Below are 22,943 nucleotides of genomic sequence, written 5' to 3'. Positions count from 1 at the left end.
AAGGCAATATCGAGACAATCCGCACAGGATGCACATATGCAAACAAGAGACTGATCAATTACAGACCTAAACATCAATAGGAAGATACAAGCAAACAGTACCAAGTGAATTAAACTTCACCCCATTGCACAAGCAGGTAGCTTTCAGAACTCAGTGAATATCAACGCTGGGATGTAGGTATATCCAGCGGACGACTCCCAAGTAGAACGAAACGTGCGTCCTGGATTTCACTGCTAATCACCATCTATCTTTGTTTATAAGGTTGAGGTCTTGTCCACTGATCAAAAATAACATAATCACATACAGTTGACTTTAATTAAATGGCATTAATATATATATTTGCTAATATTCTTATTAGATTTAATTCACAAATATTTAAAAATTGGGAATTTATTTTTGTCGAGTAATTAGGTTAATTTCTTTCTTTCTTTATTTATTTTAAATTCAAGCTCAAACGTATATTTTATAAACAGTTAACAGTGAATAAATATCTAATAGCTACATAAATTATTGAAAATATATTATTGTTCAGCTAAACGTAAACAGTATACACTATGGTGTAGCTTCAGTGAATAGAAATTTTATTTTTATAATATTTCTTTGTCCTCGACTACACTGATAGAACACTTTTACGTCAGTGGATCTTCTTTCACAAAATCAAAACCTGTGAAATTTATGAATTAATTAATATAACTCTAAGCAATCCTATTTAGGTACATTTAATGATTGAGTATTACATAATGATGAAAGCATAGGATAAAAAATATTTTTCAACGTTTTCTTAACCAAATGATGGATAATAAAAAATCCCAAAGAAGTATTTTGTTTTCTTACGGAAAAAAACTATCTTTTGGAATGGTAGTCACGGAATAATCTTAAATAAATGATCCATGGATTAATCTTAGCAATGATTATCTGTCTAAATACAGAATATAGATTCAAACAAAACTTAAAATTTAGGCACCGTAATTACCTAATTGCATAGTTCAAAAAAACTTGCAATAAAATGATTTGTTTCAATATAGTTTCAAATTGTGATTACAGTTTACAAATCAAAGAGAGAAATATAATTTCATATGAAAGATAGTTATACACATTAGCCTTTAGATTAAATATATTTGAGTACAATTAATTAAGGGTAATCTGATAACTATGAAGAGTGTTCCTTAATTCATATTTGAGGGTAAATTTTTGCCATAAACTGACATCAACCAAAAAAGCATTAATAACCAGGTAGCAATATATGCCTTCTTTTAACAAATTTGATTGTATTCGAGGTGACAATATAAGATTTTGCATTTAAACCAACTCAGATCACTAACGTTTAGTATTTATCAAGATAGATTTGGTCAATAAGTTACCCTTGGGTGAAATTTTCAATGTGGTCAAGATATGATATGAGTAAATGGATAATATATAATAGGTTATTACTTCACTATTCTGCTAGTCACTTAAATAAATCTTTTCTATCACACATTAATCACACACTTGAGTCAATCCATCGTAGAGTTTTAACTTTAACAGATTGTCTTATGAACTTGATCTCGCAAATAATCTTATACAACCATTTCAAGTAATATACTTGTGAAATACCACATTCTACTTGATCTGATTTCTTTAAAAACGGTAAAGGTAAAATATAGAAATTCTAAGTCACATTCAAAATAGAAACTGCTAACTATAGCTAATACCAATCGATTTGTTAAAAATAAAATTTTAAACATCTTTACTTTTCTTTTCTTCTTATTTGTTGCTATTTATCTGATGTCTACTATGTTTTATAAAACGGATTCCTATATCCAATTTTTTATAGTTGAGCAACAGCATATAGCGGGAAGAATAAATTTAAAATTTATAACATTCGGAAAGAGAATCATTTTATCGAAATTAAATATTCATGCAGAATGACAAAGAACAAAAAAACAACAACAAGAACTTTGTTCATTTTTATGTTAACATTCTGAAGAATTTCTATCAGACAATCAGACGAAATTTATGCTTCATGTGTGTTTTTCCACTAAAAAAAACAACACAACGACAACAACAATAACTGAGAATAGCGAGAGAGGACGCTTGAAATCATTTTTTTATTGTATATAACAAAAAGTAAATTTCTATTTTGTCTAGGTATCCAAAACGTACACTTTTATATTTTACTTAACTACCACAATATTGTTTAATCGGATCAAAAAAAGGTTTGTCAATAAGCTGTTAAGTTTCATACATGATATGCATTTTATTTAAAATGACTTCCCGCTATGTTATAATCAATCTATGAATAATTTATCTGGATTATTTCATAGTTATTTCTGATGAAGAGTCAAAACTCTAGCAAAGAAAGTGATTGAGTTTGTTTTTAGACCTGATTACCGAGATCATCTTTTCATTCTTAACTAGTTCATTGGGATTTTAGGTTTTATTATTTAAAATAAATTGCAAATATTCTTCGGTGTTGTTTTGTTTGTTGATAGGCATTTTATTTGTCATATATATATTATTTTACTAAGCATAATGAAGTGTAACATAAACAAACGGTGAATGCATATAATTATATGTATCATTGTGCTATGAAGAAGCCAGCCTATGCAAATATGTCAAAAGTGTCTGGTTCAGGAGGAACTGTGTCTTGAGTAACGGAATTCAGTTGCTACAAATTTTTAGTGACAACTAAATAAAAACTTATAACGAACCGAAGTTATCCAATTTACCGAGAATAAGTGAAAGGAAAGAAAATCATGTAAGATATCAATAGAATCTAAAGCATTTAATTTAGATAACTAACGGTGATGTCATGGATGTTTTAAATATCCTTGACACACAGGATTGGGCGTCAAACGTCAACATTGTTTTCGCTCTCTTGTTTGTGAAAATATATTTTCTGTCAGCTCGTCACTAGCTTTTGTGGTAAACGGCATTTATAATAATTTAATCATAAAATAATAGTGTAGAATATTTATAAATTTCTTCGTGGGCTTCGAAATCTATTCACCTTTGAGGCATCAGAAATATGTAGATGCTCAAAACATTTTTTTATAGTCCAACTTTAGATCGTTGAGATCTATATTTGTATTATAAATCAATGCAAATAACACATACCGGTCAGTTGCTTCTTAGATATTTCCGACATTAGAGCAAATTTAATAAATTCTTCACTTTAATATCGTTTATTTACATATTGAAGTATCAAGTGGCTAGGCTTTGGTAAGCATCCTAACAGTTACCTACATCATGAAGTGAATATTTTGACCAAAAAACATGAAACGTTGTTTTTGTCTATTGATTATCAGTGAGTAACTACTATGATATTGCAATGTATATTACACATAACCTTTGTCAAAATACTCAATCTTTGATTTGACTCCCGCAATGAATACGATTCATATTGAATTGCTTTTCTACAAAACATTTCTCCAGTTGAATAATATGTAAAAATATCATCACTTCTGCGTCCATAAAATATATTTTAAAAAATATGGTAAATCAGTACTATTCTACAAACCGTAGTTTAGGATTTTGATAAACACCAACCTGTAACACGAGCCTATTGTTAATTTTACAGAATTAATCTACTAATCTACTGTATTAATTTATTACAAACAATTTATATATTTACTGTTATGAGTTATTACCAAATGAACCAAATGTTTTATGTCACTTACCAATAATGTATCATCTCTTTTCCAGACTACATATTACTATTTATTTGCGATATTAGATATTCTCAAATGAGACTTATCACTAGTAAAAGGAATTTGAGACATACCGTTAATAAAATAAACATTTTTATCTTTCAGGAGATCTGAAGTTTGCGTCTACTTTGATTCAACTCATTGAATTTTATAGGGAAATGATTTAAAATCACTTAAACATTCTATAAGTAATGGATATCTGGTGTGCTATTGAATATTACAAACAGTAAAATATTTTTAAACCGTTGTTGAAAATGATATGGAGAGCAAATCAGAAGGAGCCTAATGAAAAGGTTAATCGATGACAATTAGAAGTGACCCAAAGTTCAAGTTCATTTCATTGGGGTCACTGGGTCAATTTCCTAAGAATAGACTACTATTTGTGTGAATGAGCATTTGTGCATTTCATTCGATAATCTAATATACTTTCTCGATCACTCTTGTCAGTTGGGGGCTTAGCGCGTAGCATACCATGTATACTAATGGTTTCAACTACCTTGGAAAAATATTATTCACTTGGCCGTCCTCATATACGAAACAACTATATTTGATTATTTTACGTTTTTGTTTATTTCTGGATGTTTGCTGTCAACATTGGATAACATAAATCATGCCAAACTGATATGTGAAGTTATTTGAAATTTCAAGTTTTCATTATTTATCTAAAATATGAAAATACAATGCTAGACATTATGTATGTAATGGTTCAAATAATTTGTAACCAAAATTGTTACAGTATATTATAGAATTTAAAATGGTGAAAAGAGAGGATAAAAAACAACCTTGAGGTATGGTTACATAATATTTTCTACTTCACATGTAGATACTTAATTGGACTGTATTCTGTTAATGTGTTCAAAAGTAACTATATTTATACTTACGCCTGTTACTCCTCATGAAGTAGCATAGGTCGTTCAACAGCACTCTCTACCCAACCCTGTCCTGGACAATCCTTTCCAGCTCTTTCCAGTTGTCATTCATCCTTTTTATATCTCCTTCTATTTCTCTACGTAATGTGCTCTTCGGCCTTCCTCTTTTCCGTTTTCCTTCAGGATTCGAAGTTAGCGCTTGTCTCGTGATGCAGTTTGACGATTTGCGTAATGTATGTCCTATCCATTTCCACCGTCTTTTTCTAATTTCCTCTTCAGCTGGAAGCTGGTTTGTTCTCTCTCACAAAAGGGTGTTACTGATGTTATCCGGCCGATGGATGTTGAGTATCTTGCGTAGACAACTATTTATAAATACTTGTACCTTCGTGATGATGGTTGCAGTAATTCTCCAAGTTTCAGCTCCGTACAGTAAAACTGTCTTAACGTTCGTATTGAAGATTCGGACTTTGATATTGGTTGAAAGTTGTTTTGAGTTCCATATGTTCCTCAGTTGTGGGAATGCGGCCCTTGTTTTGCCAATCCTCTCCTTTACGTCTAAATCTGATCCTCCTTTTTCATCGATACGTGGAGGATTCCATATTTTCCTGAGTTTCGCCATCAAGTTTAATTGGGCTGGTGTTTTCTGTATTGTATTTGAGGACCTTGTGTATTATTTCAAAAATTAAAGTTATTAAATTATCTTAAAAAATCTACTTAATTCACTGCGAATCAACACAAAATATGGGAAAGTTACAGACAACAATATGACTATACTGTCTTTTTCACATTGGAACATGAAAAACTTTCCAAAATAAATCAAGTTTGATATAAATCGAATTAATGTTATTAAATAAACAGTTTGAACACATACATAAACTGTAGACAAATTTATAAGTATTACCTAGGGTAAGTTGGGAGTTTATACCTAAACATAAACTTGTTTTTTTACCTGGATATTTTTAGACATAAGATTTATATTTAACTTAAATGTGAAATGATTTCCATAGAAGAATCCGATAGATGTGGGAATTAAAAACTGGATTAGATGCTTCGTAACGTTTAAATACATGAGCAAACTTTAATCCGTATAAATGTTATACTTGTTTATTTTACCACATAATTGTGTATCTTTTACTCAACAATAATTAGTTATTATACGTTTATTTACCATTTTTATGTATCTATTATTGGTAAGATATGTATCGGTAGCCTAAATTGTACTTCATTTTTCGTCAGAGTTTACTGAACAGTAAGTTGAAGGAACTATAGCCATGAATAAAGTTCTACGATTGAAAAGAATCCAAACTGTATTAGTATATACAGGATTTCGTGAGAGAATATAGATAAATTTCAAAAGAAATGATCTGATGTTTTTTTAACTGTGTTAGCCTCCAAATGCTCTGGTACGCCAGAGAGTGGAAAGAGTCAGCTCTCCCCTTCGAAATGGATCACATGGCCACGTGTATACTCACTACCTCCTCGCGGCATTACTGTTGTCTGAAAAATTAAGAGGACGAAAACCGATTATCCGGCGCTTTAACCGGGTCGATGGACATGGAGAGTACACCTAGGGGAGTTGCAAAACCCTGATTACAAACCAAAGGTGCACATGGGATCCAGTATCCTGAGGGAACAACTGGCGTATAAACCAATCGTAGGTCACCGGCTACCATGTGACTGCATCTCCTGACGTTGCTCCACTGTCTTGTGGATTAGACCTTTAGGTCAAAGGCTCCAGGTGTGGCCCACTAAGAAAAGCACTTGCTTCGGTTTGGGCACATGGACAGTTTTCCAGCCCTCACACAAATCGAATAAATTATGCGTCGCATATCTATTTGGTGCTTCCTTGTACCAATATCTATGTGTTTAAATAAATAGATAATATAAAGCAATTAGTCCCTTTTATAAATTTCGATAGGACAATGAGAATACAGAGTTGATCTAAAAAATGTCATGTATTTGCGCTATGCATTTCGAACAATCTGGTCACACGTATACTTGTCAGGGCATTTGATATGAAAATTAATAAACGTTAATTAAATGAAAGTTCAAATAAAAAGTAACAAAGGGGAGAGAAACAATTTTACATCGTATAAAAAGAATAAGAAATTGTCGCGTTATCTTGGGCCATAGAATGACTTATGGATAGTTAAAACAGAGTTCTGAATTGTCAGATAAGTAATCCGGTTGTAGATCAAAAGATGACTTCAATTTAAAAGAAAAAAATTGAGTTAAATAAAGAATCAATCTTAAAATGAAAAAGATTTATTTCAACTACATCCTTTAGACTAGAAAACGTTCATTCAATGAGAAAATGTTTAATTACATATTTTACTGTCAAATTAAAAATCTTAAGCTCATAAAAGACTATGTAATGTAAATTTAAATTTTTAGTCTCGTCGGGGAATACCTTTGAGAAGTATACACAGTTAAAATACCCTGAAAAATGGTACACTTTATAAAACATGACGTTGTGAATTCTATACCAAACACTGAACTTCATTTAGAATGTGCAAATGATTATTCTTTAGTTATCACGCATCTGCTTGCGCCCCACTGGATGTAAAAAAGCCACAGTAAAAAGACCCATTAGAAAAAAATGAGTAGCGAGAAAACCAAAAGTAGGTTCCAGGAACAACTGAGGTCACAATTAGGTAGCTCTGAAAACGAGGTTGACCCAGATGTTGTTTGGAAAGCTATACAAACAGCTGTGGAAACAGCAGTGACATCTATCAGTGATTTAAACCACAGGGTTACAAAGAACCAATGGATTTCCTCTAGGTCTATCGCACTGATGGATTCTCGTAAACTCGTCCCATCAGGCTCTGAACACGATGAAGAGCGACAACAAATCAGATCTAGGTTAACTAAAAGTCTAAGGAACGACCGTGGCAGTGGTGGGCAACGAAAGCGAATGAGGTGGAAACGGCGGCGGCCATAGGGAACACAAGACATCTCTACAGACTAATAAAAGAAACTGGAATTAATAAGTCAAGTGTAAGTCTGACTATTTCGGAAAAAGACGACACCCTCATCTGCTCTCAGTTCAGACGTTTAGAACGATGGGCGGAACATTTCAGAGAACAGTTCAGCTGGCCTTCAGCTACTCTACAACTACCCTACATTTCCAGACAGTGTGAATGGAACATTGAATTAGGTCCCCCAACTCTTGCTGAAGTTCAAAAGGCTATAGTTAATCTGAAACGAGGAAGGGCAGCTGGTCCAGATGGACTGGCTCCAGAGGTCTTTAAGGATGGTGGTCCAATTTTAGCGATTAGGTTGACTAATATTTTAGCTAAGATCTGGGAGTTAGATGTTATTCCATCTGACTGGTCTCAATTAGTTATCGTCCCAATATATAAGAAAGGGTCAAAATCATCTTGTGACAACCACAGAGGGATTAGTTTAATTAATATAATATCTAAAATACTAGCCTCGATAATTATCAGACGCCTAACTAAGACTCGTGAACTGCAAACACGAGAAAACCAAGCTGGCTTCAGACTTGGTCGTGGCAGCATTGACCACACATTCACCATTCGTCAGGTTCTAGAACATAGGCATACTTATCGACGTCCGGTAATGGTGGTCTTTCCTGACTTGAAAGCAGCATTTGACTCTGTAGACCGCGAGATTCTATGGCAGTGTCTGTCATTGAAAGGCGTACCCCAGAAGTACGTAAACCTTGTGAAGGCTCTCTACTCGAACACTACCAGTCGAGTCAGAGCTTATGGCGAACTGTCATCTACTTTTGCAACCTCAAGTGGTGTCCGTCAAGGTTGTCCACTTTCTCCATTTTTGTTTAACTTCATCATAGACCTATTGATGGAAATAAAATTCTCGTCTACTGAATTCTCGATTATCGATCTCCTTCCAGGAGGTCCACTTATCGACTTAGAATACTCAGATAACATAGTCCTGTTTGGTGAAGACGCTGATAAATGCAGAGTCTTTTGGTAGCACTAAGCAACAATGCCAGAATGTTTGGAATGCGCTTCTCTCCCTCTAAATGCAAGCTGCTGCTTCAGGACTGGTCTGCGTCAACACCTGAACTAAGGATAGGGAGTGAAGTAGTCGAACTCGTTGACAACTTCACTTATCTTGGAAGTCTGATCAGCCCTAATGGGTTGGTGTTTGACGAAATCTCAGCACGGATTCGAAAAGCTGGTTTGGCTTTTGCCAACTCACGTCGCGTATGGCGAAGGCGAGATATCCGTCTATCAATAAAAGGACGAGTATACTGCGCGGCAGTCCGTTCTGTGTTAATTTACGGCAGCGAAACATGCCCATTAAGAGTAGAAGACACTCGTAAGCTATTAGTATTTGACCACAGATGCCTTAGAAATATTGCTGGAGTCTGCTGGGATCACCGGGTAAGTAATAGTGAGGTTAGACTCAGGGTATTAGGGAATGATGGTAAATCAGTTGATGAGGTTGTGAATCTTCATCGACTGAGATGGTTGGGCCACGTGTTACGTATGCCCGAACACTGATTACCACGACGTGCAATGCTGACCGGTGTTCGGTATGGTTGGAAGAAAGTTAGGGGCGGCCAAACCAAAACGTGGCATCAGTGCTTGAAGTCACTAACTTCTAGTCTGTGACATGTTGGTAGATGCAGACTACTTGGTTGGGGTCCACGTGACTATTGTAACCAATGGTTGGAGACTCTTGGTGACATGGCTCAGAATCGATCACAATGGTATCGGTGTATACACTCCCTGTCTTCCCTTAAACTAAGAGATTAAAGTCGCTTCATATCTTTCTTTCTATGTACTCGACCATTCTTCCTGTACTATATCCTTATTGCAATCTTTCTTTTATATATTACCACCTCTGAATTAACTACTTTTATGAATCCGGTGTCCATCTTGTTGTGTTAATGAGGTATGGCAACTTTGACCGATGGATATATGTGCCTGGTCCTACGTTGTAGCTGACCGACTGACTGATTCTTTAGTTAAGTACATCAAACTCGTGAAGCGGTTATTTTTAAGCTTGTCTTGTCAAATCTGAAAGATGGTGGAATTAATTTAATAAATATTATTCTCATAAGGGGTTTTGTGGAGATTTTAGAAATTTCACTGATTGAAATCATGGCTCAGTTGAAGCTAGACCACCATGGAAAACCTGGAAGCACTGGATGGCCGTTTCGTCCTAGTATGGGACTCCTGAGCAGTGCGCATCCACTATCCGTACCCGCGAGATTCGAACCCAGGACCTATCAGTTTAGTTGGTTAAGCGTCTGGCCCGAGACTGATAGGTCCTGGGTTCGAATCTCGCAGGGTACGGATAGTGGATGCGCACTGCTCAGGAGTCCCATACTAGGACGAAACGGCCATCCAGTGCTTCCAGGTTTTCCATGGTGGTCTAGCTTCAACTGAGCCATGATTTCAAACAGTGAAATATTATTCTCTTAATATTATTGTAAAACATTTAGGTTTGTCGAAAATACTGTAACAGACGACAATACGATTCGAATTTCCTAATTTCTTAACAACACTGGTTAGGTGCATGCATTCATTAGTTAATTTTAATGTATAATTTCTGAGATACATGAGTTTGTTAAGTTATGTAAGTTAGGGATATCTAATTTCATTAGATAAAAAGATTGTTCAGAGATTTATCTATAATTAATTACATGGAGATCACATGATTTCTATAAAATGTCGTCTTCTCATTACATTGTATAATTTGAAATAAATTATGTCTCTGTGACAACGATTGCTCTTCAGTTACTATCAGATCCATGAGATAAATGTTCACCAATAATCTTAAGGACAAATAATCTCATTTGACCAAATCTATGTGCGTTTATCAATTTACTAGATCTTGTAGAGCCATGTGTACATGTTGTTTGATGCGTATTTAACCCATTAGAACTCGACAGCATAACCCAGCTAAGCTGAAAAGAATTGAGAATGGTTCGACAAGAATTTCAATAGTCGAACATCTTGTAATCACAAGTCATTCAATCAAAGCTCACTCTTTGTTCAAAGTCAGCTACAAACTAAGCAGAAAACTGTCAAAGACAATTATATTCCATCTTTCCAGCATTGTTGAAGCACCAGCTATATACCTGGAAAAATCAGAATTATATGTCAAAAAGAAACTGGTACAACCTCTTGTTCTATCATGTTCTTAATCTTTCATAAGACCAATAAGTTACCGATTTCTGCATTAGACTTTATTTTATTAGACAAAAATCAAATAATGTTTTAGTTGTTGATTAAAAACCTACTTAATAAATAGATTTAAGACAACATTATTATTATCATTAGAAGCTTTATTCAACATTATATTTTTGGTACAACATAGAATTCTCAGCATAAACTATTTCAACAAGTTTCCTTTTCTTATACCTTGATCTATTGTGACGATAAATTTTGAATGATGACCGGTTAGATGTTAGGAGTTCGGTAATCCACATTTGATTAATGTTCATTCGTTTCAATGCATATTGCCAGCCACCATGATGTCGCTGATTGTACCTTTTTGTATCACGTATAGCGAAAGGTTGTAAACTTTTCATAAGCGCGCCTGAATAAATTGTGCGCACAATAGACATAATGATGTGCTAAAACAAACAACAAAACAGATAACTTGATGAAATATCTAGATCGGAGGAACAGGTAGCCCAGATATTCAAGCAGGCCGCCTAGACATTCTATCTTTTTACTAAATGGTATGTAATATTATTATTTTCATGTTTCTATAATTATATTGTAGAAATACATAAATAAAATAACCTAGCTAATTTTATAATCATTACTTGCTTCTACTGAATTCTTGTACTATGATTAAAATGTTGCTGAATTAATTCTAGTTTCACAAAACTATGTAATATCTAATGTAGTTTATGTTCAAAATTCAATCTATTCTGTTAAATATCACCATGACAATAATTGTTTCAAATTTAAATTGAAATGAATGACTCAGCACCCAATAAGACATTGAATATTGTTAATTTTTGAAACCTTCAAAAAGCATAATTATTCAATCTAAGTAGTTATAACCTAAACATTTCCGATATTCAAAAGTTTTAATAAACCATCAGTAGTGGTAGACACTAAGCAATGTATGCAGACTGTTCATTTAGGGACTGAATTAATCACCGTGATCGTTTTTTCAGTCGAATTCATTGTTCAGGTAACATAGCTTCAAATACATAGCATTTTTACTGTAATTAGGTAGGATATGTTTTTTTTAATAATGACCATAATTTACAGAAAACGTTACAACGTAATCAAATTAACAATACAATGAAGTTTGCTTTACATGAAAGATTAGAAATATAGTTTATATTGTTGAGGCTCTTGTCATAAAGAAAATAAACCAGCTTTTAGCTGAAGAGAAAATTAGGAAAAGACGCCCAAAGTGGACGGGACATACATTTCAGTAATTACCAAACTAAATCACGAGGTAAACTCTAGCTTGAGATTCTGAAGGGGAATGGAAAAGTGGAATTGAAAGCAGACATGAAAAAGATAAATAGCAACTGGACACAATTGGAAAGGATTGCTTAGGACAAAGTTGGATAAAAAATCATGATGGGTGGTCTATGCTCTTATTCAAGGTGTAACAGACGTAATTTAATAAGTTTCGTAAAAAATCCCAAATTGTGTATCAAAGAAAACGGATTAAACTATTTCTTCAAACTATTGTTATATTCGGTAATGATTTCGAACAACCAATTATCTCTTCTTTATAATATCCCTTTCTGAAAATATTTCATTTACATTATCATATCACAGAATCCGTCTTGCCAATAATTGATCAGTATTCACCTTTCCAAATAATTTTGTCAGTTCTTATTAGGAATAATCCTATCGTGCTATTTATAGTTTTGTGCAACATTGTTCAATTAAAATGATTGAAAACTAACATATTGTGAATTACTATTGCCACCATAGAACATTGTTGTGATTGTATAGTTTTAAAGATGACATGTATAAAAACTAAATGTGTTTCGTACACTAGTTATTGTTTTTATTTTGCTTTAATAAGCACTTCAGGCCTTTGTTTTAAATGTGAAGGTTTTCATAGCACCCAAACACTAATTTTGTATTCAACAAATATATATATATATATATATATTCTCCAAGCCACTTTATGTATTTGGTTACAAAGAGATTATTTTCAATCTGTTCTGTAGACACCAAAATGGAGCCTAACAGTCCTTGATATAAACATATATTTTCATTATTTTTTAATAGTTGCCAGTCAAAATGAATAATTACAAGGCAAGTTTTGTCTATATTAGAAATGGTATAATTACTAAACAATGAATATGATATTTTTAACAGAGAAAAAAACCTTATACAAATATCACATTGTTCAACTGCCATTCACTTTCCGTCGTCTAAATGATGCAAAAATAAAAAAACTCCAAATCAGTCAATGTGATTCAATGTTGATGAAAAGAAGCTGATAATATGTAACGTTGTGAATTCATGTATGAATTATCAATAAACTTGAATGAAATCATACTTTTTAATGATTAAATTAGTAGGCAAAGACTTTTGTCAGTTTACAATTGAATTAAGTTTGAAATAAATCCATAATAACAGAGTTTGTTTGTGTGAAATAAACATTAACAAAATGAAGTACAATTGCCATCATGGCATCAGATAAATATTAAATGTCAAATCTAAAAGTGAAATTAAAATATATCAGTTTAGTAAATGGTTCTTATAATACTGAGAGAAAAGTAAATAATAAATAATGAAGTTGAACCTTAAACAACAGTTAAGATAAAGCATTGTTTAAGTAAAACGTTATCTCACTGATTACTCTATCATTTTAGCAACTACGTAGACACGATACATTTATCTATATTACACAATCAAAATATCATAGATAAAATTGTAACTTTAAGGATATAATGTATTTATTATAAGTAAATTAAAAAGCGTGATACTGCTTACATTAGTCAGAGTTACCATAAGTCACTTTTGTGAAGAAACAGTTCAGTTACGCCCATAAAACCGTGCTCTTAAATGTAGTTAAACCCCTCTAAAGTATTTTATATCATCTAACCACTTATGAGTAATAAACCTTTATTGACCAACCATTTCGTCATATATATGGAAGATCTACTTGACGCTTACTTTTTGAAAGACTATTTATAACAAATCATCTTAAAACAACACTTATTTTACAAATAAGACATCAGATTCTATCTTAATGAATTCAGTCAAAAATGAGTACTCAAATACGATTGAAGATGATTTCGTTCATTTAAATGATCGAAACTGTTAACTAATTGACTCCACAACAAAAATAATTAATGATTGTTTTGTGATGTATTATGTTTTGCAAAGTAAAACTGTACAGTAATAAATTAATGAGATCAATACTTATAAAATGTTCACATATGTTCTCAATTTTAAAATACTGAATACGATACATCCAAGATATTTTTTTTGAAATCATTCAACAAATTGTTTATTAGATTATATCTAGTTTGTAATCACTATATGCTACTCAACAAGTTTACATGCTTAGATTAGTTTCACATTATGAAAGCTAAAATTTGTGAAAATATTACAATATAACGAAATTTGTATACTCTTACTTAGACTGACTGTTTGATTTTTGTTGTTCCAAGCAACAAGAAAAAATAGAAGTGCTTATATTCACTTGCCCATTTATGTCACTGTTTTATTATTATCATTATTATTATTAGAAGTAGCAGTATTATTATCAGAACGACATTGTTATTTCCTAAAACTTACACGTTTATCATTGTTATATCATTTATAGTAATGAATTTAAGAAAGGATAACCAAATTTCACCAATCGTTTGTGTAAGGAAGATATATATATATATATTATTGATTTCAAAATGCATATAAGTGATATGTACAGTGTGAAGATGTCTTGAATATATTTAGGCTGGTTTTTTAATCAGAACAATCGTATAAATAAGAACTTTTGTCTAAATTTGATTGAATAGTTTCACAGTATTTGGGCGCCGAGTTAATGTGAGACATTGAAGAGCAAGAATGTATTTGTAAAGTTTTAGCAAATGGATTTGAAGTAAATCTGAAGTTTTGCCTGGTAATCTGGTACACGTTTTTTCAAGGAAATACAATCAAACATCAAAATTATCGAATATAAATAGGTAATATGGTTCGCCGGTTTATTGTATACTGAATAAGTCATCCAATCAACGTTAGCAATGTTTAAAGTAGGTATTTGCATTATTGTGTAAGACATGTGTTGTGAAACGAAAAGTGTTAAGATAACAGATTGTGTGTATACATGAGACGAAAAAATTTCATTCATTATATATTGTCTTTGGTCGGTGAATATTAAGAAAACATTTGATTTTTATATATGATATAAATCAAAAATGTTACAGCATGCATTAAATGAAGATAAGTAAACAAGATAAAAGAATGAATTCAAAGAGGAATGATGTATTTGTAATTGAAAGTTTGCGTTATTTTGAGTGTTTCAGTCAACTGTTTAACATATTCAAATAAGGTAACTGATTTGAACCGTTGAAAGTAATGCGATATAGATAGAATGGAATAAGGTGTTCAGGTTTACTTATTAATTATTAGTTGCCATGGGACAGCTAATTTCATACCACATGTTTCTTACACACTAATGTAAATACCTATTTTAAACATTGCTAACGTTGATTGGATGATTTATACAGTATACAGTAAACTGGAGAACTATGTACCTATTTATATTCGATAATTTTGATGTTTGATTATATTTCCTTGAAAAAACGTGTACCAGATTACCAGGCAAAACTTCAGATTTACTTCAAATTCATTTGCTAAAATTTTACAAATACATTCTTCCTCTTTAAGAACAAGTGTATATTTGAAATCATAAGTCGACTATCAAATATCTTTCTTTAGAAGAAACTTATTGAATATTATGTAAATAATATTAAATGTTGTTGAATAATAAATTATTACCCTTAATTCTTGCTCGGGGTTTTTTATAAAAATTTACCATAATGTATGTACAGATTTATCTTGAATAAATAAACCAATTCAATGTTGTGATTTATTTATTAGAATTAAGTTCATAAAGTATTTTACTTTTAATGACGTACATCTTGTCTTTATTCGCAGACTCCATTATATTGAGTTACTGTGATAATTAGGAGTATTTGAATTATAATACGAACTAAGAATCCCAAAAATAACGCAGTTGGATCAAGAAGTACTATATAAGCATGAACGAAATAGAAATCAAGCATTCAACAAGTACAAAGGAATCATTAGTTCATTCAAACACCACAGTTATTTCTAATTCATATAAAATATTTAACATTTATAATAGTAATACATTTTTTAAGATTACAATCAGAAGTCTGTAATTATGAAACAAACTACAAATTTTATTCACCAGTTTTCTTTAAAACTAAATTCAAATATTTTTTATCACTAAATGAATCATATTTAATAACCATAATCTAACTATATATGTTGATTGAGAGATTCAAAAAATTTTATGAATGAAAAGAAAACAGTTGAGATCATGAGTTAGTTGAAGCTAGACCACTATGGAAAACCTTGAAGCACTGGACGGCCGTTTCGTCCTATTATGGGACTCCTCAGCAGTTCGCATCCACGACCCCGCCTATTAAAATTACTAAAATCCCCACAAAACCCCTGCTGAAAAAAAAGTTACATTTTAATTCTAAGAGTTTAGATGAACCTCTAGTTTACTTATTTCTAGTGATATAAATATTAACTTATAATTGCAAACCGTCATATAAAAAGAATTGTGAATACAACCTAATTGGTTCACGTTTATGAATTTGGTCATTAGTTTCAATTAAAATCATGAACCGATCAATGTAAAAACACTATTGAAAACCTGAAAGCATTAGACGTCCATTTCATCCAACACAAGCCTTTCCATCAATGCGCATCCACAATCACGAATGCGGGAATCGAACCCAGGACTTTCTATCTTACTTGCCAACTCTTAACCTCTAGACCAACGAGCCGACATTCGACGATATTATTGTCCAACTTTGACGAATCTACGATATTGCGTGACTATTTCAAGCATTAACACTGTGAAATTGAGGCCGTTCTCTAGAGCGTTCGTTTACAAAACCATGGGTTCTGGGTTTGAGTTCTGCGCTTGAGACCATTAATGAGCACTTCTAGGGAGTCTTGTGCTAAAACGAAAATGCCGTCAAGTGCTCCCATGTTTTCAGTGGTGGTTGTACATTGAACGGTTCATGGTTCAAATGAAATCCAACAATATCCACAACCCTATACTGATACGTATCCTTCAGTGGTACAGTAAAACTTAACGGAAAAGTAATAAATAATCATTCTTTTAAGACGATGTATGGTTAAACATGCCAAAAGCCACAAACGTGTTGCGTTGATTTTTAAGGACTGAAAATAAATAAAAGATCAATATGCGTACACTGTGGCCTTTGAAAATTGAGACATTATATAATTACTTCCACCCCACAGTACTTTGTGATTTAATTCACCATTTTCCCTTCAGGGATTATTTAAACGAGAAAGAAAAATCGAACGACTTTATTTTCTCATTACCAATAGATTCTGTGAGAAAAAGTCTATTTAATTATACTTTTAAAGGGATCAAATAATATTTCCACCCAAAAATCATGCATTTTCTATATCACACATGACTGAATGTATTAACTAACTTATAAACTTTACTAAGGTAATGAGTGATTTTCATCATCACCAAGTTAACAAGTGATTTGATTTAAGTTGACAGCTTAACAACACGTTAATCATCATTTGGAGAAATTGATCATTATTCATTAATCAAGTAATAACTCTATTCTTAAATGTAATTCGGAATTACCATCACTTAAATTCTTTTCATAATTACCATTATTAAGTATTGTGTTTTAAAATCTTCATCAATTTCCTCAACTTTTTATTATCTAATGAGCATAGTATTAACAACACCAGGATAAATTTCACAAAAGCCCTTTGATTGAATAGAGGATTGTAATGAAACCCAAGGCTTGTATCTTGTTTGATTGTTAGTTGTTATTCGTTCTCTAATCTCCCTGAATTTAATTATTTGATTATTATCAAGAGACATGTAACTTGAATTTAGTATCTTCTGAAATACCTAATTTTCTATTCGACATTTTCGTTAAGATTCATTTAACAGATTACTTTACACATTCTTAAAATTGTCAGACAGTAAATTAATTTTATACTATTTCCCGTCATACTCGATCAGATTGTTTTACTTAATTCACAAAAGATATTACGATCTTTAAAAACTAATTTATTACGTGTTATGTCTTCATGGCCTCTTAATTATCACGTGATACGATCGCCAAATAGGACACCAATTTGTTGATCAGACCAATGACGCATAAATCAGTAGGAGTAGCCTAGAGTCAACTTTGAGTTCTTATCGGTCTACCTAAAATGGAACCTCTCGTCTAATCTAGCCGGTTTAGTCCGTAACACTAATATCAGCCTCCGCTATATAAATCATGTATTTTGGACATACTTGGTTTATATACAAATAAACCAGAGCACATCATACCATGAAATAGAAATAACAATCATACAAGATCATGCTAAAAAAGTGGCTGTGCGTGTGAGGTACTGTAACTAATAAATTGGGAATAAGTAAAAGATGGTAAATCGTATAATAGTAGTCAACAGGTAAAATAGAAGCTTATAATGAAAGGAATATGAATATACATATAATATAGTTATTTAATAGTTATATAATAAGAACATATGCATGACATTAGCCCATAAACAATTGATTTCCGTTACCATTCATTCATTTCTCGATAGGATATAACATTATGATTATGAAACTACTTAAATACGAGCTCTATTCTATAAGAGACCTTTAGATAAAGCGTAATTATTTCATAAGTCTTTGTATGGCATTACTGACCATCTCAGATATCAGAAGAAACATAAAGTTTCTATTCATGTACAGAGTTGTCTTAGTAATAAATATATTAAGAAAAGATTTTATGATAATGATATTTTATCATCACGAATTTTCGCCGTTAACTTTGTTAATCATTAGTTGCTTTCATTTCCCATGCAATTAGTGTGCAACTGGTTACCAATTAGTAACCTATATCATGTCTGTTTAGTCCTCAGTGCTAAACAAGTCCTATAAATAGAGCAACAAAGGGAAACTAGATACTCAGCATCCCCCAACCTATGTTTGAATGTTAGATTGTTTTAGGTGACCTGAAGAAATATCTGGATGTCTGTTTCATACCCGGTGGCATTTTGTAGCAAGACGTATCTTCATTTATAATTTAACTTGTACTCACCATATAATTTGGATGTTTGTAATTTAGAATTGTTGGTATAATGAAGTACAGCTCTGGGACTGTAATGACTGTGATACTGAATGATATTTCTTTTAATCTAATGAAAAGATTCCATTCTAATTGTACTTCAGATCACCATTCTGATGAGTGACAGTTTCATAAAATCCAGATCTACATCGTTCTGGTGATTGGCTTTAAACCTCTAATATCTTAATATAACTACTTACTAATTTGTCTTGAAATTAAATCACATTTGAGAGCCTTCTCATCGATGTAAATCAATCATAGAATCGCATAATTTATGTAGGTAAATTAGTTACTCGAGACCCTTCTTTATTTCAACGATCCATGAGACGTAAAATGGGATGATGTACTTGAATAGTATTGAGACACACAACAACCTCAATAAATGAACACTCAACATGGTAATACGATTAGAATAATGTATAATAATGATTAAGTATATATAATAAATTTGAATATTATATGCATTAGTTTATTGGTTGACTTTCAATTTGCTGTTTAATTAATTTTAGCATTTCTATCAAACATTTTTAAAGCAATTCAAATTTGGATAAGCATTTCAACGAATGGAATACTAAATTTAGACAATTTTCTAAGAAATATTTTCATGTAAAAAATATGGAAAGTTTAAAAAAGTAAGTGGATCCAAACATCATATTCCCACACATATACACAATCAACATGATTAAACGTAATGATTTTGGCTCCAGACAAGGTTGAAAAACAATTCAACCAACAAATAGGACAAGGATATAAATCAAAATACTTATGTACTATTACTATAACAAAACGACGAACTTGTCAAACACGTAAAACAAATTTTATTAGTAATCAAAAAATTTCACATTCTAAATTGTTTCTATGTCAATTATTTAGTGTTTTTATATTATCAATTATCAATATTGATTGTACAATTGTAGTACGTTTAGAAATGCATGAAGAACAACAACAAAATACAACACTTATTGGAGTATTAATCAAATATATTCCTAATTATATTATTGCAGAACATAAACATTTGTTATTTAGACCAATTAATAAAGATCATGCATATTTATTTCATGTAACACCAGAAGATGGTAGAATCTATGTAAAAAAACGAATTGATCGTGAAGAATTATGTCCATACAATGAATTCAATTATCATCAACATTTTGTAGAAATATCATCTAATGTACAAATTCAACAACAATCTACATTAAATATATACAATGCTTCATATTCACATGATTGTCGATTAACATTTGGTGTAAGTTTAATTAAAATAATAAATAATATAATAGATATCATTGAGGTAATTCGTGTTCATATAACTGTAAATGATATTGATGATAATTACTGTACATTTACACCTGATTCTAAACAGACTATTTACTTACCTGAAGATATTAAACCTCATTCTCATATTAACATACCACTACATCAACCTTTGGATCTTGATGCTCATCCAAATCATACTGTCAGTTCCGATAAAATATTTCTATACACAAAAAATGAAACTACTGAAATAAATCAATCAGCAGTATTTCAACCACGTGAACTTGATTTACCATTTAACTTAATCATCTTACCAACTGGATCACTGATTAAACCATATTTATTAAATCTTTATATAACAAAAGCACTAGATTATGAAACGTTAGCTGAATATCATTTGATAATTGAAGCAAACAGTAAGTATGGTAAGTCTAGTCAAAGATGCTACCTTGAATTGACTATCATGGTGCAAGATAGAAATGATTATAAGCCATATTTTACAACGAATTATACTGAAATTAACATCGCTGAAAATTTCAATACAGCGCTACCAATATACACATTTTCAGCGATTGATTTAGACTTGGGAGATGTATACAGCAAAATAATTTACGAACTAGATTCCAAAGCGCCAGATTTAATTAAAACAACCTTTTTCATAAATCCTAATAATGGTTCTGTATATCTTAAAAATAAACTAAATCACAGATCACGTTCAATTTATACTATTCCAATTATCGCAAGAAATCCTTACAGTTACGAAGTGAATGTTTCAAAAGAGTCAATTAAAAGTCAATCAAATGAAGATAACTCCATTTCCTTCAGTCCAAAACAAATTGAAACAGATTCTTTTTCAACTGCAAAGTTGATTGTAAAGGTTATCGATGTTAACGATAACTCCCCTGTAATAACATTCCAGTCACTTGATGGGAATACAACATTAAGTATACCCGAACATTCAAAGAATTTACCATTAGATTTTGCTATCATTTCGGTAACCGATGATGATGACGGTTTGAATGGCAGGATCTCATGTTTTCTCAAAGAAAAGTACAGGGACCAGTTTAAATTAACTTCAATAATTACTAACAGTAATATTGAGACATTGTCTAGTGTTGCTAGTAGCGGCTTATCTAAAAACCATGGTGGTGAAATGCAACTTGAAAAAAAAATGTGGTCGCAATCAGAAATGATTTATAAACTTTCTGCAACCGTGTCGTTTGATCGTGAACAGATTGATTTTATTAAGTTGATAGTCGAATGCCATGACCATGGAAAACCATCTCTAATGTCAAGTAAAATAATATACGTTGAAATTACTGATAAAAATGATCATAAACCTATGTTTAATTCCAGTGAATTACAATTAGCAATAATGGAAGACAGCGATCCAAAAAGGAAACAGATGCATTATGAAGTTATAAAACTTTTAGCTACAGATAATGATACTGGGATAAACGCTGTGATAAAGTACTACATAGTAGATGACCGTACAATTGCTAATCACTTCCACATTAATGAATTAACTGGGCTTATTCAATCCAAGGGTAACTTGGATCGAGAAATATGTGATCGCTATGAATTTACTGTTGTTGCACGAGACTGTGGTCTACCAGCTTTATCGAATTCAATCAATATTCAGATTATCATACGTGATTACAATGATGAACAGCCGACGTTCGCAAAACAAGTATATGAATTTCATATGACTGAAAACAATCCACCAAATCAATATATTGGAAGTATTACTTGTTCAGATAATGATCTAGGCAGTAATGGGTTAATTCACTTCGAAATTGAATCAATGCCTTATAATAAACACACTCATCATGGTAGCGAGTTGTCGTTATCTATATCTTCATTGTCGAAAGCAGCGAATTCAGCAAATGGAAATCTAGTTAATATATCAACTAAATTGCATTTACCATTTGAGTTACTTAGTTATTACGACACACAAAAAGGTATTTACTTAGTAAAGATATATACGAAGAGTAAAATTGACCGTGAAAAGTTAAAAGAAATTTCAGAAATACGAAAATCATCTACATCCTCATCTCAATCCTCGTTATCATCTACATTATCACACATATCTTATGGAATGAAAACTAAAACTTCAAAAGTGATTGATAAGACAGACATTGTTGTATATAAATTTTGGATTGTAGGTGAAGATCAAGGTCAACCTCAACAACGTGGACGTTCATTAATACACATTATTGTCGAAGATGAAAATGATAATGAACCATATTTTATCTTACCAAAACAAGATCACACTTTTATTGAACTCTCATACTTAGAAATAATACGATATCCGATTATTAAAGTGAGTGATTTTTTTATCATCTTCCCCCTACATGATTAATCTTTTTTTAATTTGAGATCATCATTATATGTACCATCTAAAATGACATCACTTTAACATAAAAATTATAAATAAATAGTAATATATTATGAATATAGTTATCGACTATATATGTGTAGAATCATTCTAAGTTAAATAGTTTATATGAAAACAAATTCCACACCGCCAGGAATGAAACAGAACTATGGCATTAACACCATGCCAATCAGAACGTAGTTAGTGTATCGAATTAAAATAGAATAAACTAGTTACTTTGAATGATTTTATTACATCCTTGTGATAGATTTTTTTTTCCTTTTTCAAACCATTCGAATATTATGAAGTGTTGTTGATTTTTACAAGCCCAGGATATAGTTAGTTTACTTATTATTACTTGTATGAAGTGATAAATACTTGATTCAGATGAAGTTAAAACTTACTAAATTAGTTGATTGCTAACAAATTTT

At 31.7% G+C, this 22,943-nt stretch overlaps 1 protein-coding gene across 1 annotated transcript in view; it reads left to right on the top strand.

The window, feature by feature from the left end:
• Positions 1 to 22,943, top strand: part of CDH24_3 (Cdh24p) — a 55,265-nt gene that overhangs the window by 1,698 nt on the left and 30,624 nt on the right. Inside the window, exon 2 of the mRNA XM_051219007.1 lies at positions 19,391 to 22,458. Coding sequence (XP_051069449.1) covers positions 19,573 to 22,458 — 2,886 coding nt within the window. The 5' untranslated portion in view covers positions 19,391 to 19,572. The remainder of the gene's footprint in view (positions 1 to 19,390; positions 22,459 to 22,943) is intronic.

This window comes from Schistosoma haematobium, chromosome 3 (assembly GCF_000699445.3).
Source record: "Schistosoma haematobium chromosome 3, whole genome shotgun sequence".
In the NCBI taxonomy this organism is placed as follows: Eukaryota; Metazoa; Platyhelminthes; class Trematoda; order Strigeidida; family Schistosomatidae; genus Schistosoma; species Schistosoma haematobium.
This window is presented reverse-complemented; position numbering and strand designations above follow the sequence as displayed.